The following is a 24,598-nucleotide window of genomic DNA, read 5'->3' on the forward strand; positions in this document are numbered from 1 at the left end:
TCCTCCCGTCCTGTAGGTGGCGATAAAAACAGCGCCGCGCTTCTTCTCTGCTCGGTTTTCAGTCGGAGATCCCACGTGTGCGCGTCGCTGAGCCGTGCGGGCTGCTAGTGGAGGTGGAGATGGAGGTTACCAGCGAAAATAAGTGACCTGAGCAGATTTCGAGCGAGTCTTTACTCACATCTCTTCTCTTAAATAGCCACGGCTTGATCTGTTCATCTAAAATATGGGGAAAACCAAGGTAAGGGCCGAAAAGCGTGTAAGCTAAACGCTAGCACGTTAGCTCAGGATAGACACATCGCCGCCAAACGCGTCGTGTTGGTAATTTAAGGCGATAAAGGATTAAAAGTATTAATGTTTAACCTGCTTGAAAAGTAATGTGATCAGCTAACAGCCCACTACTTACTCACTGCCGTTTACTTTGAGTACTTGGGTTAAGAGTGGCTGACCGTTTTAAAGGGCAACTCCACCGATTTTTCCACATTAAGAGTTCCACGTGTTTAGATGGTGAAGTTGTTCGGGCTGGTTTGGTGTGAAATGCTTCGTTCTAGAGAAACGTGTCGGGTCCGAATTGTTCACAGTGTTGGTGAAGGGACCCTGTTTAAAAAGGGCTTTAGGATTAAAACCTGTTGCTTTTGCTTTCTAACGCGAGTTAGCTTGATCGTTACCATCAGAGGCCACTAGTTTCCTGTAGGACACCTTTTAGATCCCATCTAGGAGGCCATCAAATGCATCTGGAATCAGTTCAGAACACCTTTTTGTACGAATCATTTACACCGTGATGTGTTTACATTTCTGACTACTGGACACCGTCAGGAGCCAACAGGTGGTTTTGATGGTTTCTATGACTCTTTTTCAGCAGGGAAACCGGATCTTAATGCCTCTAAAAGCCCCATCAGAGAAAATTATTACACAACAAGGTTATGAATAGGTTGCATGATGCCTGAGACATTGCTTCACAAGTTTTGTTTGGGCCTGAAACATCTTTTAAATCCTTTCATGGTGGAGAGGCACATGCAGGGCCTTGTAGGACCAGATTCTTCCACAGTTTGTTTGTTTGTTTGTTTATACATACATACAGATTTTGAACTGTTTAATTTGACCATTATGTTTAAAAACTGACACAGGTTCACTTGTGATTTGGTATAGTAAAAAACAAAGTCAGTGTTGAAAAAAAGGGTGACTCCTGGTTTCTGTCACCACCACTGTAAAGAAATTAGAGTCTAACTTTCTGTACAACAAGCCATTTCACTTCAGACCATTCTGTATGACTCTGTTTACATCATTGGAGCAGAATTCTGCAAAAAAAAATGTAGAAAATTCCCTTTTTAAGGAAAAGGTAGTGCATCTGTGCGGTTATATTAGCTATGGTTACCTTATTATGGATCCATAGATGTGCATTTTACTGCACGTTATCACTCTGGCGAGCGCCTAAATGATTAGCATAGTCTAGAGAGACCTCTGGCTCCTGTTACTTGGAGGAGAATGTAAAATCGAGTGAATGGATTTCTTTATACAAGACCCGCATCCCATGTGCTTTTGTGGAAATTAATGCTTTTTTGTGCGTCTCTCAGACTAAGAACCAGAAGGCAGCACGTGTGACCTCTGCCTCCGTGGCCGAGGAGGAGTATGGTACTGTGCCGCACTCCTTCGTCTTTCACCGCGGCCTGGTTGGTAAAAACGTCGACCAGCTGGTTACAGACATGCGGCGCGTCATGGAGCCCTACACAGCAAGAGCTTTAAAGGTATTAACTGAACCAGTGCTTTAGGCTTATTTATATCAACTGTGTTGGTTCTGAGTGTCTGAGTGTCTCTCTTTGTCTTGTAGGTTCGAAAGAAAAATGTCTTAAAAGATTTTGTGACTGCAGCGGGACCACTGGGTGTCACACACTTTCTTATATTCACCAAAACTGAAACCAACGTTAATTTGGTAAGTAAGGTCAGAGGTTTTTAGAAAGGGCTGAACTGTGATCACTTGTATTTAATCTGTAGGTTATTTCTAGGTGATGTAAACCTCTAAAGGCTTACATGCCACTTGGAAACCCACATCTGCACTGAAATTAAAGTTCTTGGCCAAAATTGAAATTCAGAGGACAGTGGATTTAAAAACTGAAAGTCTGTGGGTTTTTTTTTTTTTTTTTTTTTTAACAGTATTAATGGTAAACTGAGCTCTCAGTAAATAAACTAATCAACTCTGTACACCTTTTACAGTATGTAACTACAGAATTCAGGAACCTTGACAACAGAGAATGGCTGATCATCCAAGGCAGTTAATTTAGTAGAACATCTTTGTTTCTTAGTGTTTATTCATTCTATTTATTTATTGATTGATTTATTGAGGGGCAGTCGTGGGCTGGAGGTTAGGGAACTGGCCTTGTGACCGGAAGGTTGCCTGTTCGATCCCCAGCACTGACAGTCCATGACATGAGGTGTCCTTGGGCAAGAAACCTAACCGCCAATTGCTCCCCGGACACCATGGATAGGGCTGCCCACCGCTCACTGCCCCTTAGTGTGTGTGTGTGTGTCAGTCACACTAGAGTGTATGTGGTGTTTCATTTCATAGATGGGTTAAATGCAGAGGTGAAATTTCCTCATTTGTGGGATTAAAAAGTGTCACTTAATTTAAAAAAAAAAGCAGTTTAAACTGCATTTTATAAACTGAGTCTGCAGATGGTGCTGCTGTGATGAGGTTTTTCTTTCTGTTCTGTGGGATGTGGTGTTTTCACAATCATCATATTTGTATAAAACCTGTAGTAGAGAGGTTGTTGATAGTAGACATGAACAGTGATCATAAATCACTGTTTCTGGCTTTCAATACTGTTAATTGCTTATTTTTTGTATAATTCTTTTGTTTGTAAAATTCTATTATTTTTGGATATTATTTGTAGGGCTGTTTTCAGTGGGTGTGTTTTTTTATTTATTTATTTATTTATTTACAAAGTGCCATTTCGCACATGCTTTCTTGGTGGCCAAAATGTCTGTATAAGACGCTACTTGTTCTCTTTCCTTGTATGTTTTTAGTACCTATTCAGTAGCATGGAGACCATCAAATCTGGACCTTGAACCTCGACTCCAGTCTGTGGCATTAGATAACTATTCAGTTGGAGCAGAGTTGGAGCAGACTTTTGCAGCTCATGCAACCAACCACAAAAGCTTTCTTGGCATACAAGATTTTATCAGCCTGATCGTATCAAATACAAGCAAGTGAAAAACGCCATCAAAATTGCCATAAAGTCCTACACTCTTATGTTTATAGCAGTTTGTTGATGATGGACAAATTTCATACATTCAAAAAGAATCATTTCAAATTGATTAGCTGGCTGTGTCAGTCGACCAGTCATGCATTTGGTCAGACTAATCGCAGGTTCACCTAAAAATGTGGGCACTTTTTATGTTTTTCTTTTGCACTTAGAATAATAACAGTAATAGGTCATATTTTTCTAAATGACTTATTTGGATGTTGCGTGCGCTACAATGACGTTTTGCAGGGGGGGGGGGGATCCAGGTTGAAAACCACTGAGTTGGAGCAATGGTTCAGTTAGCTACCAGTTAGTACAAAACATTGGACTGGAAACTGGATTCAGGGTCTAGATTTAAAGGGTCTGCCCTAGACTCCTCATTAATGCTTGGTTTCTGACCATTGAACCAACCATTGGCTGGACATTTCTGAGTGGTTGGATACTCTCAACCAAGCAGTAAGACTGTGCTGCATACACCTGTTTTACCATGACAGCATCCCGGCCATTTTAAGGGTGGTCTGCTACCCGAAAAGTCTGTTTTAATAATATTCTCTCTCTCTCTCTCTCTCTCTCTCTCTCTCTCTCTCTCTCTCTCTCTCTCTCTCTCTCTCTCTCTCTCTCTCTCTCTCTCTCTCTCTCTCTCTCTCTCTCTCTCTCTCTCTCTCTCTCCCCCTCCCCCTCCCTCCTCAAAATGTGTCCAGGGAGTGCTTAGGTTGGTAGGTGTTTTCTAAAAGAGTGGATGGCGAGACATAACTCATGATGTTTGTTCTTGAATGCAGAATTAATATTCGTCTGAATGCATAAAGGCATTTAATCCATTGAGTTGTAGTGCTTATTGTTTTAACTCTAGTTTCTGATGCATCCTTTGGAAGCGTGTCTTTATAGAAATTACTCACTTTGTGATTTTTCTCTCACAGAGACTGGCACGACTTCCCAAAGGGCCCACCCTTTTTTTCCACGTTACTAAGGTATGGTGACGTACTCTTTCCCTTTTCGGCACACGTGGGTTTAGATCTGGCGAATGTGAAGTCATGCAGATACAAATGATGACACTGTAATATGTTGATTGTGAAGTGATTGTTCAAAGTAAACGCACTGATGTGTCTGCAGCTTCATCTTCATAGCGAACAGCTCTTTCTGCTACTAGTAAAAAATACATATTTCTTTTTCAGTATTCTCTCATCAAAGATGTCGTTTCATCGTTGAAGAGGCACAGGATGCACGAGCAGCAGTTCAGTCATCATCCGCTGCTGGTGCTGAATAATTTTGGCCTAGATGGCATGCATATCAAACTAATGGCCACCATGTTCCAGAACATGTTCCCCTCCATCAACGTGCATACGGTATTGTTCGTTCATTCATTCATTCATTCATTCAGCAATGTCCAGGTTATGGATTTGCAACCAGCAGAAATGTTACCATTTATAAGTGTGGAATCACTTTTCATTTTAATAATTTAATAATGGCTTATACAATGTTAATGTTATTGACACCTAAACATGAATTTATTCCCCAACCCCAAAAAAGAAGCAGCAAGAATAATAAGTACTAATAATAAATTGTAATGTCAGTTATTAACATTAAATGCTACTTACTATTTGGGCTACTACATAGTTGTTATAACTGTCGATTTCTTGTCAAAGTGCAACAGCTTATTCAGGTGTAGTATAAAGGTAAGATTAATGTGATGGAGATGGGCTTTTCAGTCAAATTCAACTTTTAAGGCAGTATTGGAAAAATATTAGAATAAATATGTATGTATCGCTCTATTGATCATCTAAATATTCATATTTACTGCTTTCTAATAGTAAATAGTTTGAAATAGAACATGTATCAGAATTGGTTTATGGAGTTGAAAACGGTGATTCCATACTTTTGATCAGTGATTGCAAACATTTAAACTGTGGTGGATGTAAAACAGTAGACGGATGATGAACGTATAGTCTCCTGAGAGTCTTCTATGACTTGACTTGTTCTCTGATGTTCTGTCACTATTGTTACAGTGAGCCATTTACAATTAGATGAGTTTGTTCATGTGTTCTTAAACTTATTCTTTCCTCCTTTTGTTTTAAGGTCAACCTCAACAACATTAAGAGGTGTGTGCTGCTCACTTATGACCCGGAGTCCAAAGAAATAGACTTCCGTCATTAGTAAGTAACGTCCTCCCTCTGTGTGGTGGCAGCAGTACCAGGTGCACATGATGAAACTTGAAACAAGATTCTTCAGTGATTGTTTTCAAAGTAAACGCACTGATGTACCCTGCAACATTGTTTATGGCTATGTGGGATTCGTACTGCTCCACTCAACCCTTTGTCCTCTCTTCTGACCCTCGCAGCAGCCTGAAGGTGGTCCCTGTAGGCATGAGCCGAGGAGTGAAGAAACTCATGCAGGAGAAACTCCCCAACATGAACAAGCTGGAAGATATCAGCGATCTGCTATTACAGTAAGTCACCCAGAGGACACAGAGGCTAGATTTCTCAGCTGGTCAAGACTACCCAATTACAGTGCCACTTACCGCATCTAAAGATGTCAATTTATGCAAAAATGATAACCAACATGACTTTGGAATATTACAATCAATAAATATCTAATTAATTCTAATATGTCCATTACTATATGCCCAAGATAAAATTCTCTGGCTATTTTAAAGTGAATAAAACTCCAGCTGGCTTCACACAGTGAAACTTGCATGCAACTTAGTTTCTACGAAGTAACTGAAACAACTGAAGTCACACGCAGCACATTCGATTACACCACTAGTTAGCTGAATTAACTTTTTTAGAATGTTCTTGCTGTAGTCCTCTGTGATGTGTAACTTACATTTGCTTATTTGCAGCATTTTATCATTTTTTTTTTCCAGCTGTTGTTGCTTTTTTGTAGGTCTGTATGTCTGTGTATGGTTCTGTACTTTAAGTAGCCATTCTGGTGGTGTTATCTCACTTAACCTGCCCTGGAAGCATTGCAGACCGCACTTTCCACTCTGATATTTTGTTCTGCTGGATTCCCAAAGGAATGTTAAGCTTGTGTAAAATTAGGGTGAGTCAAGAGGAGAATATGTATAATCTGTCCACATGGATTGCAGTATCAGCAGTTTAATGATGAATAAATGGAGGCACAAGCAGCCTTTTAAACAGCTGTTACCATTAGCTGGTGAGTTCAGAAACCAGTTTGACATGCCTGTTGTAAATGCTTATACTCGCTCACATTATGCTTGTTGTGATATAGTATGATTGCATTTTTCTCATAACTTTGGTTGGGTGGTTGTGATATTTGTGACAGGCTGCTAAAAACCTTACATAAAGTCGATCAGGGGGAACTCCTTTTCAACTGTCCATCTTGTTTTGTTCATTAATCCACTGTAATTAGATGTGAAGAGAGATCATGTCATGAAGTTGAGATGGTTGCAGCTGATTTCAGGAGTTGTGAGGGGCTCTACATTATGCAACATAATGAAATTTAGTTTGCGGTCAACTTCTTGCATGCAAGCTTCGCCATGTCAAGCCAGCCTAATACAGAGTTTGGTGCCATTACTGTGTGAGCAGGTCCTTCAGTCAGATTTATGTTCAGGGTGTTCTTGGGAATAATTCTGAATCTTAAAAATTGAATGATGTCAAAGAATTGTGGTGAGGTGGTCTAGCTTTTTGGCATCAGGTTAGCTGGGAAATCTTGCTGAAATATGAAATTTCACCATTTGACACTTGTACGTTTGATGCAAATGATGACGTAATAAGCTTGCCTGAGTGCTCAGTGATCTTTCGAAGTAAACGCTCTGATGCATCTATTGCAATCTTATCTGCAAGCTGTCTCTTGATGGCTTTGAAGGTTCTAATTTACAAATGTTTCCTCTTGTGCTCTCGCTCCAAGAGGGGTGAACCTATCCGAGAGTGAAGCTGAACAAGACGGGGATCACAACATCACAGAACTGCCTCAGGTTTACTCGGGCCGTGGCAACATGAGGTCACAGCAGAGTGCTGTCCGACTAACGGAGGTGAGGGAGGGGAGAGGGTCCCCTGCTTCTATTGGGATTAAAGGAAATACAATAGAGTGCACATGTTTTCCTCTGTTATGAACTCCAACGCTTAAATACATGATTCTGTGTGTGGTTTAAAAAAAAAAAAGTTGACGCTGCAACTTTGTTGTAGATTGGCCCTAGAATGACCCTGCAGCTGGTGAAGATCACGGAGGGCATGGGAGACGGGAACGTGCTTTATCATTCCATTCGTAAGTTCCCCACTACAGTCAGTGAACAATAAATCTGCTACAACTGGTTTAGAGGGGCTTTGATATAGATGTTCAGAAGACGAGAAATGGGACTGTTAAAGGGCCCATATTGTGGTAGTCAGATGTAGTATGTAAACATTACAGAGGTTTTAGAGCATACTGTTCACTCTGGCACTCGAGTCTATATATGGATACTAACAGGGGGAAAGTGTTTGTCCCGTAAACCAGTGAATCTGCTTATACATAAACTGCAGTTTAATCCCACCTGTTTATATTGTAGTTGCATAATTTGTTTCAGCATCCTCTGCTTTTTGAGGTCTTTTACATATTTCACCCTAAAGACTCAGTAACAAACATTCTGTTTGTGATGAAGAGGTGGGAAAACAGTATTACATATGTTTATTATGACACTTTTGCACTAAATCCATACAGATGTCATAACAGAACATCAGAGAAAAGGACCAAGACAGTTGTAGGCCTTTTCAAACTAAATTTAATGTATATATGGTAATATGGTCAATTTAATGTATATACATTGGTGTACAGAACATACTGTAGTGGTAAATGCTCTGGTAAAAGCTTTGGAAACTTGTTTATATTGCATTACATTTGCAAGTAAAACACAATATTCTGCATAGATACAAAGACGGAAGAGGAGCTTATGGAGATCCTGAAGAGGAAAGAGGCTCGTCTGAAGGAGAAAGCAGAACGTAAACAGAAGCAGGAGCAAAATATATCCCTAAAGAAGCAGAAACGGGATGAAAACAAGTAAATATACTACTATGGCACTCCAAACTAAAACATGAAGGCCTGTTTATTAAGAATGTTGTCCTACATTTTGACTGTTCTTAAGTAAAATCCAACTGCATGATAGAAACACAGGTATCTACAAACCACAGGCTTAGATTTTACATAGTATTAAAACTATCTGATTACAGGAAAAAGAGTCTGGAAGGGATGAAGAAGAAACGGCAGCAGGAGGGAGCAGGGTCTGATGATAGTGAAGTGGAGGATCCTGGGATGCAGGAGGACCAGGCTGCGGCTGAAGAGTCGGAGGACGAGGCGGAATACTACAGGCAGGCCGTCGGCCAGGAACCAGATGAAGGTATTAATTCATGTACAGCACAGGTCATCAAATAGATCTGACCAGGAACCAAATTCTCTCGGAGCAAGCACTCTTTGTTGGTGCAGGTGTACGGGTGTAGAAGACAAGTCCTCATCAGCGTCCAGCTCTACTATAAGCACCTTTTGCTCTTGTGAAGTGGCACAACCCAAATCTAACCAATTCCAAAATAATTATAAAAAAAAGTTTATTCCTTATATATTCCTCTCTCTATCTATCTCTCTATCTGTATACACATACATATATACGGTGTACATTTAGATCTGCAGCCACAACCTCAAGACTTGACCTTTTTTTTTTTTGTTTGTTTGTTTGTTTCTCTTGCAGACATGTTCCCCACTGCAAAGAGGAAACATGGACCAGGCAAGTCACCCAGACCCTTCAAAAAGAGGAAAACGTCCTCTTCAAAAGCCTCTGATGAGAAACAAAGCCCCCGGCCTGCTGGTAAGCCAGCTTTCGGTGGTAAAGCCTCTGCTGGCAAAAAGTTTGGAGGGAAGAAATTTGGCGTAGGAGGCAAAGGATTCGGGGCTAGAAAGACGGCAGGTACTGGCAGCAAGTTTGGAAAGAGCAAATGGGGAAAGAAGTTTGGAGAAAACAAAAGGGATGGATTTGGTGGGAATAAAAATGGGCCAAAGAAAGGCCCCAGTTCGAAGCTGAAAGGACAGAGATCGAAAACTGGTTCTGGGTTTAAAGCGGGACCGAGAGGAGGCAAAGCAAAAAAGGACTTCAAACAAAAGAAAGCGAGGAGCTGAATGAGCTGCTGAAAAGAGCCAGGAATCTGCATTTTACACCATATGAAAGGCACTGCAGAATAAATCCCCATGTTGGAGATGTTGCCAAATGACTCAAAGTTTAAAAGTGTAAAGTATGTAACATCCTCTTTTTCGGAGAGGCAGCGGAAAGACTGCTTTCTGGCAAAAGATGTACTTTATGCCTTGTGTTGCGTCGCATTTATGACAATAAATAATTGGTTCTGTCAAACCGCTGTTTCTCTGTATCAGCTGTGTAGTTATGGGTGAACTTTAAGCTTTCTCTCTCTCTCTTTCTTTCTCTCTCTCTTTCTCTCTCTTTTTCTCTTTCTTTCTCTCTTTTTCTCTTTCTTTCTCTTTTTCTTTCTTTCTCTCTTTTTTTCTCTTTCTCTTTTTCTTTCTTTCTCTCTCTCTTTCTCTCATCTATCTTTTTCTCTTTCTCGCTTTCTTTCTTTCATATATACATACATGCATGCATACAGAAGGTGAGACAAGCAGAAAATGGTGGAAGTCAAGAAGCAGAGGAAGTGAAAGCCACTACTAACCTTAAGTGCAAGAACTGTCCTGTATCTGTCATACAGGAAAGCATGCGAGTCGGGTGAATCACAGAAGAAACTAGTTTGTCTTCAGGTCAGCTAACGATACCGCTAGTGAGTATACTTTGTCTTTACAAACAAATTACTTGAACTGCAATAATTGGTACTTTCTAGTTAATTCTGCAGGTTGTGTTCAGGAAAATGCACTTAGTTTCTAGACACTAATCAGCATCCCACTCACCAGTTTATATGCTTCAAATCTAGGAAAATGTAGTGCATTGGGAAGTGTTCAGAGACTCCTGGAACACCAGACGAGATGTTTAACATCTCAGATATTAAATGTTGGCTAGACCTTTTGGGGTTTTTTTTTTTTGGTTTTTTTTGTCTATTGTGATTGATCTGAGTTTGGCAGTTTCCTGTGAGTGTTTAGTTTTTCAGGGCAGACTAATTTTACTAAACTCAATTTACTATAATTTATATCCTTAATTTTACTTTGTTGTTTATTTGTTGCCACATTAAGCAATCCAGGATAAAGGGGAAAATTGGCTACTTTGTTATATTCAGTCTTTTTAAAAAAAAAAAAAAAAAAAAACCTAAGATTTAAAAAAAAAAAAGCATGCAAATGTTTGGGGACCTCTGGTCAAATGACATTGATTTTCTAAGTGAGGATATGTGAACACATCCTCCACAGAGAACACGCTTCTTTTTATTACACAGTTAAAGGCTCATTAAATTGGCTTATGCAAAACACGTTCTGTAAATATTGTTACTATGGAGTTTGTTGGTTTTGTCAGACCACAGCTTCCACTTAATTTCGTATGGTGCCTGAGCTTTAAGCAGTGCAGTCGCAGTTCCGTACAGATATAATCTATTTACAGTTCCTGCGATTAATGTTTATTACAAAAATTGCCTTTCTGATCGTATGGATATCACCAGTACTTCAAGAACACTGAACTGTTTTTCAGTACAACTAGAGCAGAAATATTCCTGTTTAAATTAACTTGGTGTTTGAAATGCTGAAATAAAAATCATTGTACTGTAATCCATTTAAATTATATTTCCTAAGTTGTATTGACACCCCACACCCCGTCTCCTCTCCAGGTTTTTTTTATTTTAAAACGTTTGGTTTTAAAAAGGTACAAATATGTACCTGAGAACTTATTTAAGGTGCACAACTGGAGCTTAAAACAACTGCTGTGCTTTTTGAGGGAGCATTTACATTACATTACCTTGAACGAAAAATGTACCTGCACAGAACCTTCATTTCTAACACTGTATATGAATATTAATGTCTTGTGGTATTCCGTTTATATCCTTCCACTTTTTAAAAGAATTAAATTGCATCTGAACTAAGGTTAAAGTGAGCACAGTATTTGATATCCACCTTTCTTTATTTCATATAGTAGTTTTTCACTTTTTCTTGTTTTAATATTGTTTTAATATTTTTCCTGTTTTCTATATTATTGCTATCCAATGAAAACCATGTATCTCCATTTTTTTCAGATTTTTTTTAATATATACATTTCGACACATTACATACATTTCAAAACTTACATTGAAAAGTAACTTTTTAGTATTTGCCCTCTCCTGTAAATTTAATATTTTGGAAATGCTTGTTTTTCTTTGCACAGCAACAATATTTTAAATAATAAAACATTTAAAACGGCGTGAGAAGAATATTGTGACAGTAACTGCAATTTCTGTAGCTCTGGATGAGATTTCTCTGCATCCCTACTGGTGGTTTGTCTCGCTGTTCTTGAGCAAACATGAGGGGTGCCTTCTCCCAGCTTTCATCTCTTTCTGCAGTGGGATTTAGGTCAGGACAGGATGCCAGTTCATGGCAAATGGTCCAGTGTTTTCTTCCCATCCACAGGGTTCTCGCATGTTCTGGAAAGTGTAGGCTAGTTTTCCAGTGATGGGAAGTTGGACAAATGTTTGAAAATGATTCAAATCTCTTGGAAATGTTAATGAACTTTTGGAAAGGTGTAAAGTTTGGGCCATTGAGGTTGCATAGTTTATATTATTCCTAACTGCTTATGCCCAGTTTGAGCGTCCATTAATATTTCTTACAGTTTGGAATACAGCTACAGCCTCACACATGGACATTGTGCCTTAACGCCTGGTGGACGTCCACGGATATTTTAGTTGAACGTGTGATCAGATGGTGGTTGGTTGAGATGGGGTTTGTTTTCAGTATGTTGGAAGTTGTCTGTTATTTTGAGGTTTTAATGAGTAACGGCTTTCTTGTATGTAACTCCTGGAAGAGCATTTCCTAAAAACAGCAGCAACCCTGGTCCATTCCTGGGTGTTTTTTGAGGTATGATTTAGATCATTATCTGGCTGGAAGATCCATGACCAGTATGGAAGGTAGTCTCAATCATTATTGCTATTACCATGATACTAGGCTGTTCATTTCACTCCAAAAGATCTTTTTGGACCACACCTAAGAATGTTGGCTGTGACCCAGCAGGCCTTAGATACCCCTACCTTGTTGGTACACTGTGCAGTGTTAACAGGTTGGGCAGTTTCCCACCAAATGAGGTGGATTTTTGTTGGGATAAAAGAAGTGCTTTAGTGGGTGAACAAATTTGATTTTCTTTTTTATTTTATCCCTTACAGTGCATTTAAGAAAAAAGAAAGAAAAAGATTAATAACTTGAATATATCGTGTTTGTGCAATTTCTGCAAGTCATGGAAATAAGATGCACAAAAAACAGATAATTGCATTTTTTGCAGCACCACTGTGCCTTATATATACAGTATGAAACTACCATATAATTTTGCATTACAGTAGTATGAGTCATTTATGATGCTTACTTGCTGCTGTTCTTGTGATTTGGTTTTACAAAAACCTTTTAGAGTGACACCCCCCCCCCCCCCTGTGGTTTATGGGGTCTCTGTCATGTTATTTCCACTATTAAGTCACTACTTGGCCTTCATAAAAAGCAGGTGAAATGATAATATAAAGCCACAGCGTACATCATGTACTTTGGGGAAAGCACACCGCACATCATACGCCACCACCACGCACCGTCTCATTGTGGTTTGAAATGTCTCATTCGTGTCTGGAACTGTAGAGATTGAATGATTGCCAGTAGATTAAACTCCATAAAAGGCAGTGCGCTGAGACACAGACGTGTAATTCATATAATGTTGCTGTCCAATGAGAAAAACAATGCATCTCCATTTTTGAACGGACCTGTAGAAATGCTCCAAAATTGCTTGGACTAATTAGGTTTTTGCCTTCTCCTGTAAAATTGCCATTATTCAAACAATTTTACATTTTACCATTTTAAATTCTCTTTTTAAGTGTCATTTGTCACGGCCTATTTAAATGAAGTGGAATCACGAGAATAGCTGTTAACTTTTATGTTTAGCGTGTGGCTGTGTGTGGCTTTATTTGGGAACATATTCGCTCTGTGGGTGCTGGTGACGAGGGAGAGGAGTGGTGTTCTCCTGCAACTTGGCCATCGGCGACATCCTCTACGTTCTAACATTCCCCCTGCTCATCATCTACTACTCAAAGCCCAGAAATGTCAGAAGGTGGAACTTGGCATGGTAGAACCTGTCTGCAAAATTGACCGAAATATAAAATGGGCCGTAACTTTTGCATAGGCCCCATTTGGTTTTTTCACCCAAATATTTTAAATTCAGCAAATAAACAGTGATTGTGTATTAAAATGTGCAGAGGTGTGTTCTCTGTAGAGGACGTATGAACTTATTTACACTTAGAAAATCAAAAAGACATGTAATTTGACCAGGGGTGCCCAAACTTTAGCATACATCTATGCCATTGAATGGTCCTACTGAAGTTCTCATGGCCTTCTGGTTTTGTCTTGGCAAGATTATAATGTGGTAAAACACTGTGAACAAAGTGTAGCTCATTTTCTTTTTTAAAATACCTTTCCTGTACTACATTCTGGGTGGTGCAGGTGATAGCGCTGTCACCTCAATGCAAGAAGGGCCTGGTTTCAGTTCTCTGGCTAGGTGACCACAGTCATTTTTTGTGGAGTTTGCATGTTCTTCCTGTGTCTACGTGGGTTTCCTCCCACAGTGCAAAGACATGCAGTCAGACCTCAAGGTGTAACTGTGTGTGTGGATGTATATATCTGTCTGCTCTATGATGAACTGGCGACCTGTTCAGGGTGCCATGCATTTTGGCACCATAGGTGACATGCAGAGTATATGCCTAAATGAAAAGCATTGGGAGTTGGGAGTTTCCTCCACCATTTATGTAGGAATAGGCACTCCCAAACTTGATGTTGAACCGTGTGCTTACACTGGGTCGGTATCACCTCAAGCTCAAAACAAAGTGACCACTGTGCCCTGATTGGAGTTCTTGCTTTGCACTTCTTTCATTTTGACGTAAAATTTTTATGCACACAAAAGTCAAAAGGAACAACAGATTTTGCAAAATGTAGAGTAACAAGTAAGATGTTTGATTTTGAAATGTAGTGGAATGAAAATAAAAAATCACTCAAAATGGAAAAACCTCAGTAAAGTACAGATACACGAAAAACTACTTAAGTACCGTAATGAGGTACATTTACTTAGTTACTGTCCGCCACTGATTTTCACATTGCTTGACCTCTTTTTTTGTGCTTCAGTTGTATTTGCCTCATTAAAATGCAACCAAGACAGTGAAATGCTAATGTACCTAATAAAGTGGCCGGTGAGTGTATAAATGCTGACTTTAATGGACGTCATATATCTGTAACATATATATATATTAGCAGAGATTAATGGCATTCAAAACTTGCCGTGAGTGATAACTAGTTCCATTAACTCAGTTCCATGGGCTTTAGTAAAATGTCCATTGCAGTATGTTCTGCTCTGTAATGTGATTTGTGTTGTATTATTTGTCATTATATTAAGCACTGTGGTCAGCCTATTAGCTAGGAAAGTGTATTCTGTGAGGGCGAAAATCTGCTTCATACTCAGTTCTATTTTAGCTGACGTTTAGTTTCAACTTCCTTTTAGGGTTTAATTGAATTCTGTTGGTTAGAGCAGCAGTGCGGCTTTGCCACTGCTCACATCTCTGACAAGCTTTAGTACTGACGAAAATAAATTCAAACTCAAGAAATCGGAAGTTTCATCAGCCTTCCAGCTACAACGGCGGTCTCTGAATGAGCTGCTGGTCACATTTCATTGTTTAAATGTTGAGGACTACCATAAGCTAATGGCTAATGCCAGCTAGCAGACCAATTGCAGCAACATTCACAGAAAGTTTTGGACTTTCTGTCAGCTACAACATCAGCAGGACGGGATTTAAGCTCAAATCTTTACTGAATGACTCAGTAAAACAGCAACAGAGTAGAAATATACCTTACCTCAAAGTGTTTTCCAAGCAGAGAGAAGTTTAAATGTAGCTCACAGCTGCTATTAGCTTATCAGTTTCCACTGTTACAGACCGGGCAGCTTCTAGTGGTAAACAGAACCCAAACAATTAAATGAAATAGCACATATGTGTAGAGGTGGGTAATCCAGGTCCAAAAAAGTAAAAAAAAACCCTAACCAGGATTTTGTTCCAACTGCCTGAACACCTTTGCTGCTGGTTTGAGCAAATTAGAGAAGTCAAGCAGTTGGAACAAAATCCTGGTCAGGGGTTTTTACTTGTTGGACCTGGATCACCCATCTCTACCTACGACACAAGAAAGGTTTTTTTTTTTTTTTTTTCCCCACAGATTTACACAGAGCTAGAACTCACAGCCATGTAAACATTTTGTAAGCTATGCTAGTCAACTTTTAGAAAGGTGTAAAGTTTGGGCCAGTGAGGTTGCATATTTGAGCATATGGCTAGCTGCTAATGCCCAGTTTGAGAGTCTATTCATATCCATTGTAGTTTGGAGTACATCATGCCTTGCACATTTAAAGGCGTTCCTTTCTTTAAAAGCTTGGTTTCCTCCTGTTTCATCTGGACGTTTTCCCAGAAGGACTGTGGCTTTTCTGTGCTTCTCTCCCAGAAGGAGACTCAACCATGGAGCTCATTGCCATTTAGACAGTAATGAATGGTGCATCTTGAAACTGTTGTACTTTGAGCTTGATGGTCATTTTTCGTCTTGGGACCACATTTAAGAAGGTTGGCTATGATCCAGTAGGCCTTACATATCCATACCTTGCTGGTACACCCTGCGGTGTTGCCAGATTGGGCAGTTTCCCACCAAATTGGGTGGGGAAAAGTGCTTTGGTGGGTGAACAAAATGTGGATATTTCTTTTAAAGTATACAAATTATGATAAAATAGGCCTGATGTCTCCTCACATACATTTATCAACACCGATTGACATACCTTTTGGTCGCTTTGGCTGCCTCCTCTCAACAGGTAAACTTCAAAGATGTGTAAAAGATATAGTTAAGCTTGCATATCATTAATAATTAAGTAATAATTGCATGGGCTGAAAGATCCTATAAGTTGCATAAAAAACGATTATTTTTATAGAATTTTTATTAAAGTTATTTTGTTTAAATTTATATGAAATTATTATAGTTATAAATATACACTTTCTTTGTAAAGATGTTTCTCTGATGTTTCACAGAGATTGCAAAAATGACAAATAACTCTAAGTTCTTCATAACAATGATAAAAAATTTTTTTTAAAAGACCAGCAGTGCCTGCTAGTGACAACTCAAATGCTTACCTGCAAATTCTCCAAGACTTCATCTGGTAATGTGTCCAAAAGCTTATTATTAATGTTAATAAAATGCTGTGTCATTTAGTATTATGGTTTAAATGACAGTAGGCCGGGTTTGACGTGTACTTTTTGGGCAGTTTTCACACATTGTGGTGGTTTTTAACAGTTTTATTTGCTGGAATTAATAGAACCCTTGCAACCCTGACTTCTTAAAAGCCTTCAGTTAAAAAAAAAACAGCCCATCTACTTCCATTAATAGTTTGTTATTGTCTGTTCCTTTATTTATGAAGTCCGGAGAGGCCACAAGCTGTTGCTATAATGTACTGGTCATTTTCAAGGAACTTGTTATTTCAAGACAACAATTTTGTTATCTTGAGATAACAGACAAGTAACTCGTTATTTCAAGATAACACTTTTATCTTGAAATAACAAAACAACTCATTATCTCAAGATAGCAACTTTGTCTCTATCTCTATCTCAGCATAACAACTTTTGTTATGTCAGTGTTATCTCAAGACAACAAGATAAGTAACCAACTTCTGACTGACTTGCAACCAAAGACTGAACTTTGGAGGTGGGAAAAAATATCACACCTCCAAACTAAAAGCAAGTCTCTGAAAAGAATGGAAGCTGTAATAAAGGTAGAGTGGACACTAAAAACTATCCATCCATCCATCCATCCATCCATCATCTTCCGCTTCTCCGGGGTTCGGGTCGCGGGGGCAGCATCCTGAGCAATGAAGCCCAGACCTCCCTTTCCCCAGCCACTTCCACTAGCTCCCTGGGAGGGATTCCGAGGCGCTCCCAGGCCAGCTGGGCGATATAGTCACGCCAGCGTGTCCTGGGTCTTCCCCGGGGTCTCCTCCCCGGTGGACTTGCCTGTGACACCTCCCAAGGGAGGTGTCCAGGAGGCATCCTAACAAGATGCCCGAACCACCTCAACTGGCTCCTCTCGACGTGAAGAAGCAGCGGCTCTACTCCGAGTCCCTCCCGGATGACCGAACTTCTCACCCTATCTCTAAGGGAGAGTCCAGCCACCCTGCGGAGGAAACTCATTTCGGCCGCTTGTATTCGCGATCTCGTTCTTTCGGTCATTACCCAAAGCTCATGACCATAGGTGAGGGTGGGAACGTAGATCGACCAGTAAATCGAGAGCCTTGCCTTATGGCTCAGCTCTTTCTTTACCACAACAGACCGGTAAAGAGCCCGCATCACTGCTGACCCAGCACCAATCCGCCTGTCAATCTCCTGCTCCCTTGTACCATCACTCGTGAACAAGACCCCGAGATACTTAAACTCCTCCACTTGAGGCAAGAGCTCATCCCCGACCCAGAGAGGGCTCTCCACCCTTTCCCGCGTGATAACCATGGCCTCGGATTTGGAGGTACTGATCCTCATCCCGGCCGCTTCACACTCGGCTGCAAACCGATCCAGTGAAAGCTGAAGTTCACGGCCTGATGTCCCCAATAGGACCACATCATCTGCAAACAGTAGAGATGTGACCCTGAGGTCACCAAACCGGACACCCTCCATCCCCTGACTGCGCCTAGAAATTCTATCCATAAAAATTATGAATAGAATTGGTGACAAAGGGCAGCCCTGACGGAATCCAACTCTCACTGGGAAAAAGTCTGACTTACTGCCGGCCATGCGAACCAAACTCCTGCTTTGTTTGTACAGGGCCTGAATGGCTTGTAGCAAAGAGCCATGTACCCCGTACTCCCGCCCCACAACATCCAGAGCCTTGAGGAACTCGGGACGGATCTCATCCACCCCTGCAGCTCTGCCGCCAAGGAGCTTTTTAACTACCTTAGCGACTTCGGCCTCAGTAATGGACAAGCCTATTCCCGTGTCCCCAGACTCTGCCTCCTCACTGGAGAACGTGTTGGTGGGATTGAGAAGGTCCTCAAAGTATTCCTTCCACCGCCCAATGACGTCTTCAGTCGAAGTCAGCAGCACACCATCTCCACTATATACAGTGCTAGTGGCACACTGCTTTCCCCTTCTGAGTCGCCTGACGGTTTGCCAGAATCTTTTCGGTGCCAACTTAAAGTCACTTTCCAAGGCCTCACCGAACTCTTCCCACACCCGGGTTTTTGCCTTGGCAACGACTGAAGCCGCAGATCGCTTGGCCTGTCGATACCTGCCAGCTGCCTCTGGTGTCCTACAGGCCAACCATGTCCGGTAGGACTCCTTCTTCAGCTTGACGGCATCTCTCACCTGGGGTGTCCACCACCGGGTTCGAGGATTACCGCCCCGACAGGCACCAACTACCTTGCGACCACAGCTACAGTCAGCCGCTTCAACAATGGAGGAGCGGAACATGGCCCATTCTGAGTCAATGTCCCCCACCTCCCCCGATATCTGGTCGAAGTTCTGACGGAGGTGTGAGTCGAAGATCAATCTGACAGGTTCTTCTGCCAGACGTTCCCAGCAAACCCTCACTATACGTTTGGGTTTGCCTGGTCTGACTGGCATCTTCCCCCACCACCTGATCCAACTCACCACCAAGTGGTGATCAGTTGACAGCTCAGCTCCTCTCTTTACCCGAGTGTCCAGTACACATGGCCGCAAGTCCGCTGACACGACAACAAAGTCAATCATTGAACTGCGGCCTAGGGTGTCCTGGTGCCATGTGCACTTATGGACATCCTTGTGTTCAAACATGGTGTTCGTTATGGACAAACTGTGGTTTGCACAGAAGTCCAAAAACTGAACACCACTCGGGTTCAGATCAGAGAGGCCATTCCTCCCAATCACACCCCTCCAGGTTTACTGTCATTGCCCACGTGACCGTTGAAGTCCCCCAGTAGGACAATCGAGTCTCCAGGAGGAGCACTTTCAAGCACCCCTTCCAAGGACTCTATGAAGGCTGGGTATTCTGAACTGCTGTTTGGTGCATAAGCACAGACAACAGTCAGGACCCGTTCCCCAACCCGAAGGCGTAGGGAAGCTACCCTCTCGTCCACCGGGGAAAACCCCAACATACAGGCACCGAGTCGAGGGGCTATGAGAAAGCCCACACCTGCCCGCCGCCTCTCACCATGGGCAACTACAGAAAAGAAAAAAGTCCAGCCCCTCTCAAGGAGATTGGACCCAGAGCCCAAGCTGTGTGTTGAGGTGAGCCCAACTATATCTAGCCGGTATCTCTCAACCTCGCGCACCAACTCAGGCTCCTTCCCTGGCAGTGAGGTAACGTTCCAAGTTCCAAAAGCCATTTTCAGCAACCGAGGATCAGAACGCCAAGGCCCACGCCTTCGGACACTGCCCGATCCACAATGCACCGCACCCCTACTACTGCCCCTCCCATCGGTGGTGGGTCGATGGGAGGGGGGACTCATGTAGCTCCTTCGGGCTGGGCCCGGCCGGGCACCATGAGTGAATGCCCGGCCACCAGACGCTCGCTGGCGAGCCCCTCCCCCAGGCCTGGCTCCAGGGTGGGGCCCCGGTAACCCTGATCCGGGCAGGGTACACAAGTCCTGCTTTGTTGTCCTCATAGGGGTGGTTATGGATCACACTTTGTCTGGCCTCTCACCTAGGACCAGTTTGCCATGGGAGACCCTACCAGGAGCTTTTGCTCCAGACAACATAGCTCCTAGGGTCCTTCAAGCACACAGACCTCTCCACCACGATAAGGTGGTGATCCATGGACAGGACTAAAAACTATATAAAACAAAAAATATATTTTGAGTTGTTGAGGCTTTTGTGTGATTTTGTGTTAAGTATGTTTTCTCTTTTTTCCCTGACACTGAAAAAACTATACCTCATGGCTGTTTTGACTGAGTATTAAATGAATGCAGCTTGATTTCTAACTTGTACACAGTACTGTATGTAACCAACAAATATTATTTTCATTGCGTGGTAAGTTGATAACATTAAATTCAAAAAGTCTTAGTCAAAAACTGTGATGAATTATTTCTTAACTATTTTAGTAATCTTTTTGAATGTATGCCAGTCTATCCTTATAAGCAGGGAATTGTAAAGGATGCGCTTCTTCATATTATAGTATTGTAGGTCCCAACCGGGGTCCTGCTGCGCACTTTGCATGTTTTAATATTGATTCTTTTCTAACCCAGTTGATTAAACTAATCAGCTAATTAGCAAACATAATAAATCTTGAGAAGTGTGGCAGCAATACTCTGGGATCAGGGTGGGAAACTCATATATCATACAATAGAATACTTCTATATCATATCACTATTCTGTATCATAGAATAGAATACAGAGGGAAGGTAACTTGGTGGAAGAAGCCACCCTAGACTTTTTTGTTCTGAGTGAATGAAGGGGCCAAATCTAATCTCATCATTTTTGAATGGCTGTGGTCTAATTAATTCTGCACTGTCATTTAGATCACTGCGTTCCTCTGATTTATTCCCTCTGAAACTTTAGGGGTTAGCTGACCTAAGTTTTTGTCATCTGATTATATTATTTATTTTAGTTTGTGAGGTTTAGAAAGAAAAATAAATGTATTTTTAAATATATTTTTATTTTAAAGTGAAATGTAAAGTTTGACCTTTGGGATAAGAATTCCTCCCAGAGCCAAATTGTTTTTGAATTCTCCTGTAAAATGATCGTTTTGAAGACTTTGTAGTTTTTTTTTTACATTTTCAAAGTTTAAATGTTTGTTTATTATTCTCATTTGTCCTGGCTTATTCAAATCGTATCTTTATATAAGTGGAATCAAGATGCCTCTTTACAAGATTTCGTTTTTGTGCTATAAAAACAAACTTGCTGTTCCAGTCTCTTACAGAGATATGGAGGTGGGGGTATTTTCCCAATCTCCACCATGTGTGTCAGTGATGTTCTCCCCACATACAACATGTTTTAAAATACTGGTCAAAAAAAAGTAATTCTCTTTTGTTGTGCAGGAGGCGCAGAGCAATGACGGGGAACAACTCCTCCTGTGGCTTTATAGCCCAAAAGCAGCTGTTACCTTTCATGTATAGCGTGGAGCTGTGTGTGGCTCTATTGGGGAACATATTCGCCCTGTGGATGCTGGCGACGAGGGAGAGGAGAAACTGGCACACTGGAGTGGTGTTCTCCTGCAACCTGGCCATCAGCGACATCCTCTATGTCCTGACCTTCCCTCTTCTCATCATCACCTATTTAAATGACAGAAAGTGGAAATTCACTGAACCTGTCTGCAAAATTGAACGTTTCCTTTTCGCCTGCAACCTTTACGTCAGCATCTATTTCATCATGTGCATCAGTGTCAACAGGTACCTGGCCATCGTCCACCCCTTTTTCACACGCAAACACGTGCGTCCCAAACACGCCAAGATCGTCAGCGTGCTGGTCTGGGTCACTGTGGCCGTCCTCTCAAGTCCGATCCTCAAGTTTGCAACCATCGAAAAAGAACGGTGCAGGTCATTCTCAAGCAAAGCAAAGAGTTACAAGCGCGGCTACAGGGTCTTTATGGCTGTCGTTGGCTGCCTTGTTCCATTTGTGGTCACATTCATGTCCTATTTTTGTGTGATATGGGCAGTTTTAAAAAATGCCAACATCACCACACTGGAGAAGAAAAAAGTGGCTCTGATTGTGGCTTCGGTCTGCATAATCTATTTCATATCTTTTGTGCCCTACCACATTCTGCAAATATGGCACTTTCAGCTGAAGGAGAATAGAAAAAATGACTGTGCGGTGCAGAACGCATACCAAGTGTCAAAGGGACTGGCAGGTGTTAACATGTGCGTTCACCCCATCCTCTATATGGCCGTGTTTGATAGTATCAGGACATTTTGCTGTGGAAGGAGCTCCAATAAATAGGTTCCCTACATATTTTCTGTTCTACAAGCCTAACAGTACAGCTACCATTCTTCAGCTTAGATTCACAGTCGTATGAAAAAAAATCAGCTATTTGCAGCATAGTTTCTATACGGACTGCATGGACTGGGGAGGGAATAGTACATTGTGAAATGTTAATACTGTTTATATACAAAACAGTGTGTGTTTTAAAGATGCTTGTCCTCCTTATAAGCTGGAAACATCAAAGGCAGTGACATCACTGACTTGTGAATGACATCACGCTGATTTTCCATCTTACTCTATAGGGAATAAATTAAACATAATATTTTCTTAACAATTTTAGTGCACAATTTCTGTTTAATTGCTGAATTTAACATAATGGACAAAAATAAAAATGCCCTAACCTTTGCACGGGCCATTTATGTGTTGCCCTCAATACCTTAATCTCAGCATATAAACAGTGATTGTGTATTAAAATGTGCTGAAGTGTGTCCCTGTAGAGGATGTATTAACTAAGTTCCACTTAGAAAATCAACAAAACCTGTAACCGGACCAGGGTCGCCCAAACTTCAGCATACAACTGTACCATGGAATGCTCCTACCTCCTAGCTTCAGCAAGATTATGGAAAAAATATGTAATACTGTGTAAATAACATGTAACTGTCATTTTCTATTTTTAAGTGCCATTTCTATCTATATTTCTGTTAAACTTTCATATTAGTTAATTAATGACTGTATTTAATGTCATTTTAGTCTCTGGTGAGTAAAAACTGAAGCAGGATCTCCTATTTTACACCTAATTTTGTTGTGTTTGTGTCATTGTTAATCTGTCAATTATTTACCACTTTTTAAACTAATTCATGAACAGATTTATATCCTACACATTTCTTTTGTCACTGAGGTCAATTTCTGATGTTTATGTGGTTTTATGTTTGAAAACAGAATTCATTTTTATGTGACCATTTTCCAACCTCAAGTCAAGCCAAGAGGCTTTTATTGTCATTCCAACTATGTAAGAGTACACAGTGGAGTGAAATTACGTTCCTCCAAGGAACAACACGGAACAACAACATGAAACAGAATAAGCAGTTAAAGGTGCAACGTGCAGGCGTAGACTAGAAACAACGTAATAAATACGATAAACAAAACAGACTTTAGACACAGCAAACAGACAGGAGAGTGCAGCACAAACACAGCACTCATTTCTGAGCATGAGGCAGGGTTGAAATAAGGTGAGAGATTATTCAACATGCTGTGATCTGTGAATAAGTGAGCACAGCAGTTCCTGAGGTAAGACATACACAGTACTTGAGTAAACCCAGTGTAAACGCTGTATTAGCAGCAAGTTCCAGAGGAGGAGTAGTCCAGGCTGAAACACTGCTTATAACTTCAGCTTGAAGGGGTGGGGCTAAACTGCTGAGGGCTGAATACGTGGCTATTTCTAAATGTGCTGGTTTTCTAAAGCAGTGACTATGGGCTGGAGATGAAAGCTAAGTTCTTACACATCAACAGTCTGAACGTTAACACGTATTATGTCAATCTCTTATTGCAACAAAGCAAGGAAAAGTTGATTTTCTGTAGGCCTGAAATTTTAGCTGTCAATGAATTGCTATATAAATGCTTGTAATTGAGAGCTTGTCCTTTTTTATATACAACTATTAAGCTATCAGTTGTAGCTTCCAACAGACAACTGAAACACCCTCAGCGCAAATAAACAAATATTACTCACCGCCGCCCTCTACAGGTGTTATTAAAAAAATCACATACACAAACATCACTCACCACCGCGGCCTGTCCAGGGTGTATCCTCCCTTCTGCCCAAAGACAGCTGGGATAGGCTTCAGCACACATACGTTTTGGCGCCACAGGTGCCACGTGGAATATGTGCCAAAGTGACAAGCAAAACCTCTATTAAACTGTTTTCATGTCACTTGACCTCTTTTTTTGTACTTCAGTTGTATTTGCCTCATTAAAATGCAAACAAAACAGTGAAATACAATGCGCATACAAGATGGCCTTTAAACAGTAACATGCAGAAAAGATGAAAAATCAAAGATTTATTACATTAATTTATGTTGTTTTAAATCTGGAGGCTAGGGAACCAGCCTTGTGACTGGAAGGTCGCCAGTTTGATCCCCTGAGCCGACGGTACATGACTGAGGTGCCCTTGAGCAAGGCACCCACCCCACAGCTGCTTCCCAGGTGCTGCAGACAGGGCTGCCCACCACTCCAGGCAAATATGCTCATTGTTCACTAGTGTGTATGTGGTGTTTCACTGCACGGACGGGTTGGATTGCAGAGGTGAAATTTCCCCCATTGTGGGACTAATAATCTTAACACTGCATGGTGGAAAGTGGA

General features: G+C 41.1%; 1 protein-coding gene across 1 annotated transcript; it reads left to right on the plus strand.

The window, feature by feature from the left end:
* The first annotated feature begins 33 nt into the window (after positions 1-33).
* On the plus strand, positions 34-23,040 carry LOC108429643 (peter pan homolog). Its single transcript, XM_037542998.1, has 14 exons — positions 34-238; positions 1,572-1,742; positions 1,826-1,927; positions 4,154-4,204; positions 4,409-4,579; positions 5,310-5,386; positions 5,572-5,679; positions 7,101-7,224; positions 7,379-7,457; positions 8,096-8,225; positions 8,396-8,562; positions 8,908-9,327; positions 13,797-13,851; positions 21,364-23,040. Exons 1-14 carry the CDS (start codon positions 224-226, stop codon positions 22,259-22,261), a joined length of 2,568 nt encoding a protein of 855 aa, XP_037398895.1. The 5' UTR covers positions 34-223; the 3' UTR covers positions 22,262-23,040.
* The last annotated feature ends 1,558 nt before the right edge of the window (positions 23,041-24,598 follow it).

Source organism: Pygocentrus nattereri, chromosome 1 (assembly GCF_015220715.1).
Source record: "Pygocentrus nattereri isolate fPygNat1 chromosome 1, fPygNat1.pri, whole genome shotgun sequence".
Taxonomy (NCBI): Eukaryota; Metazoa; Chordata; class Actinopteri; order Characiformes; family Serrasalmidae; genus Pygocentrus; species Pygocentrus nattereri.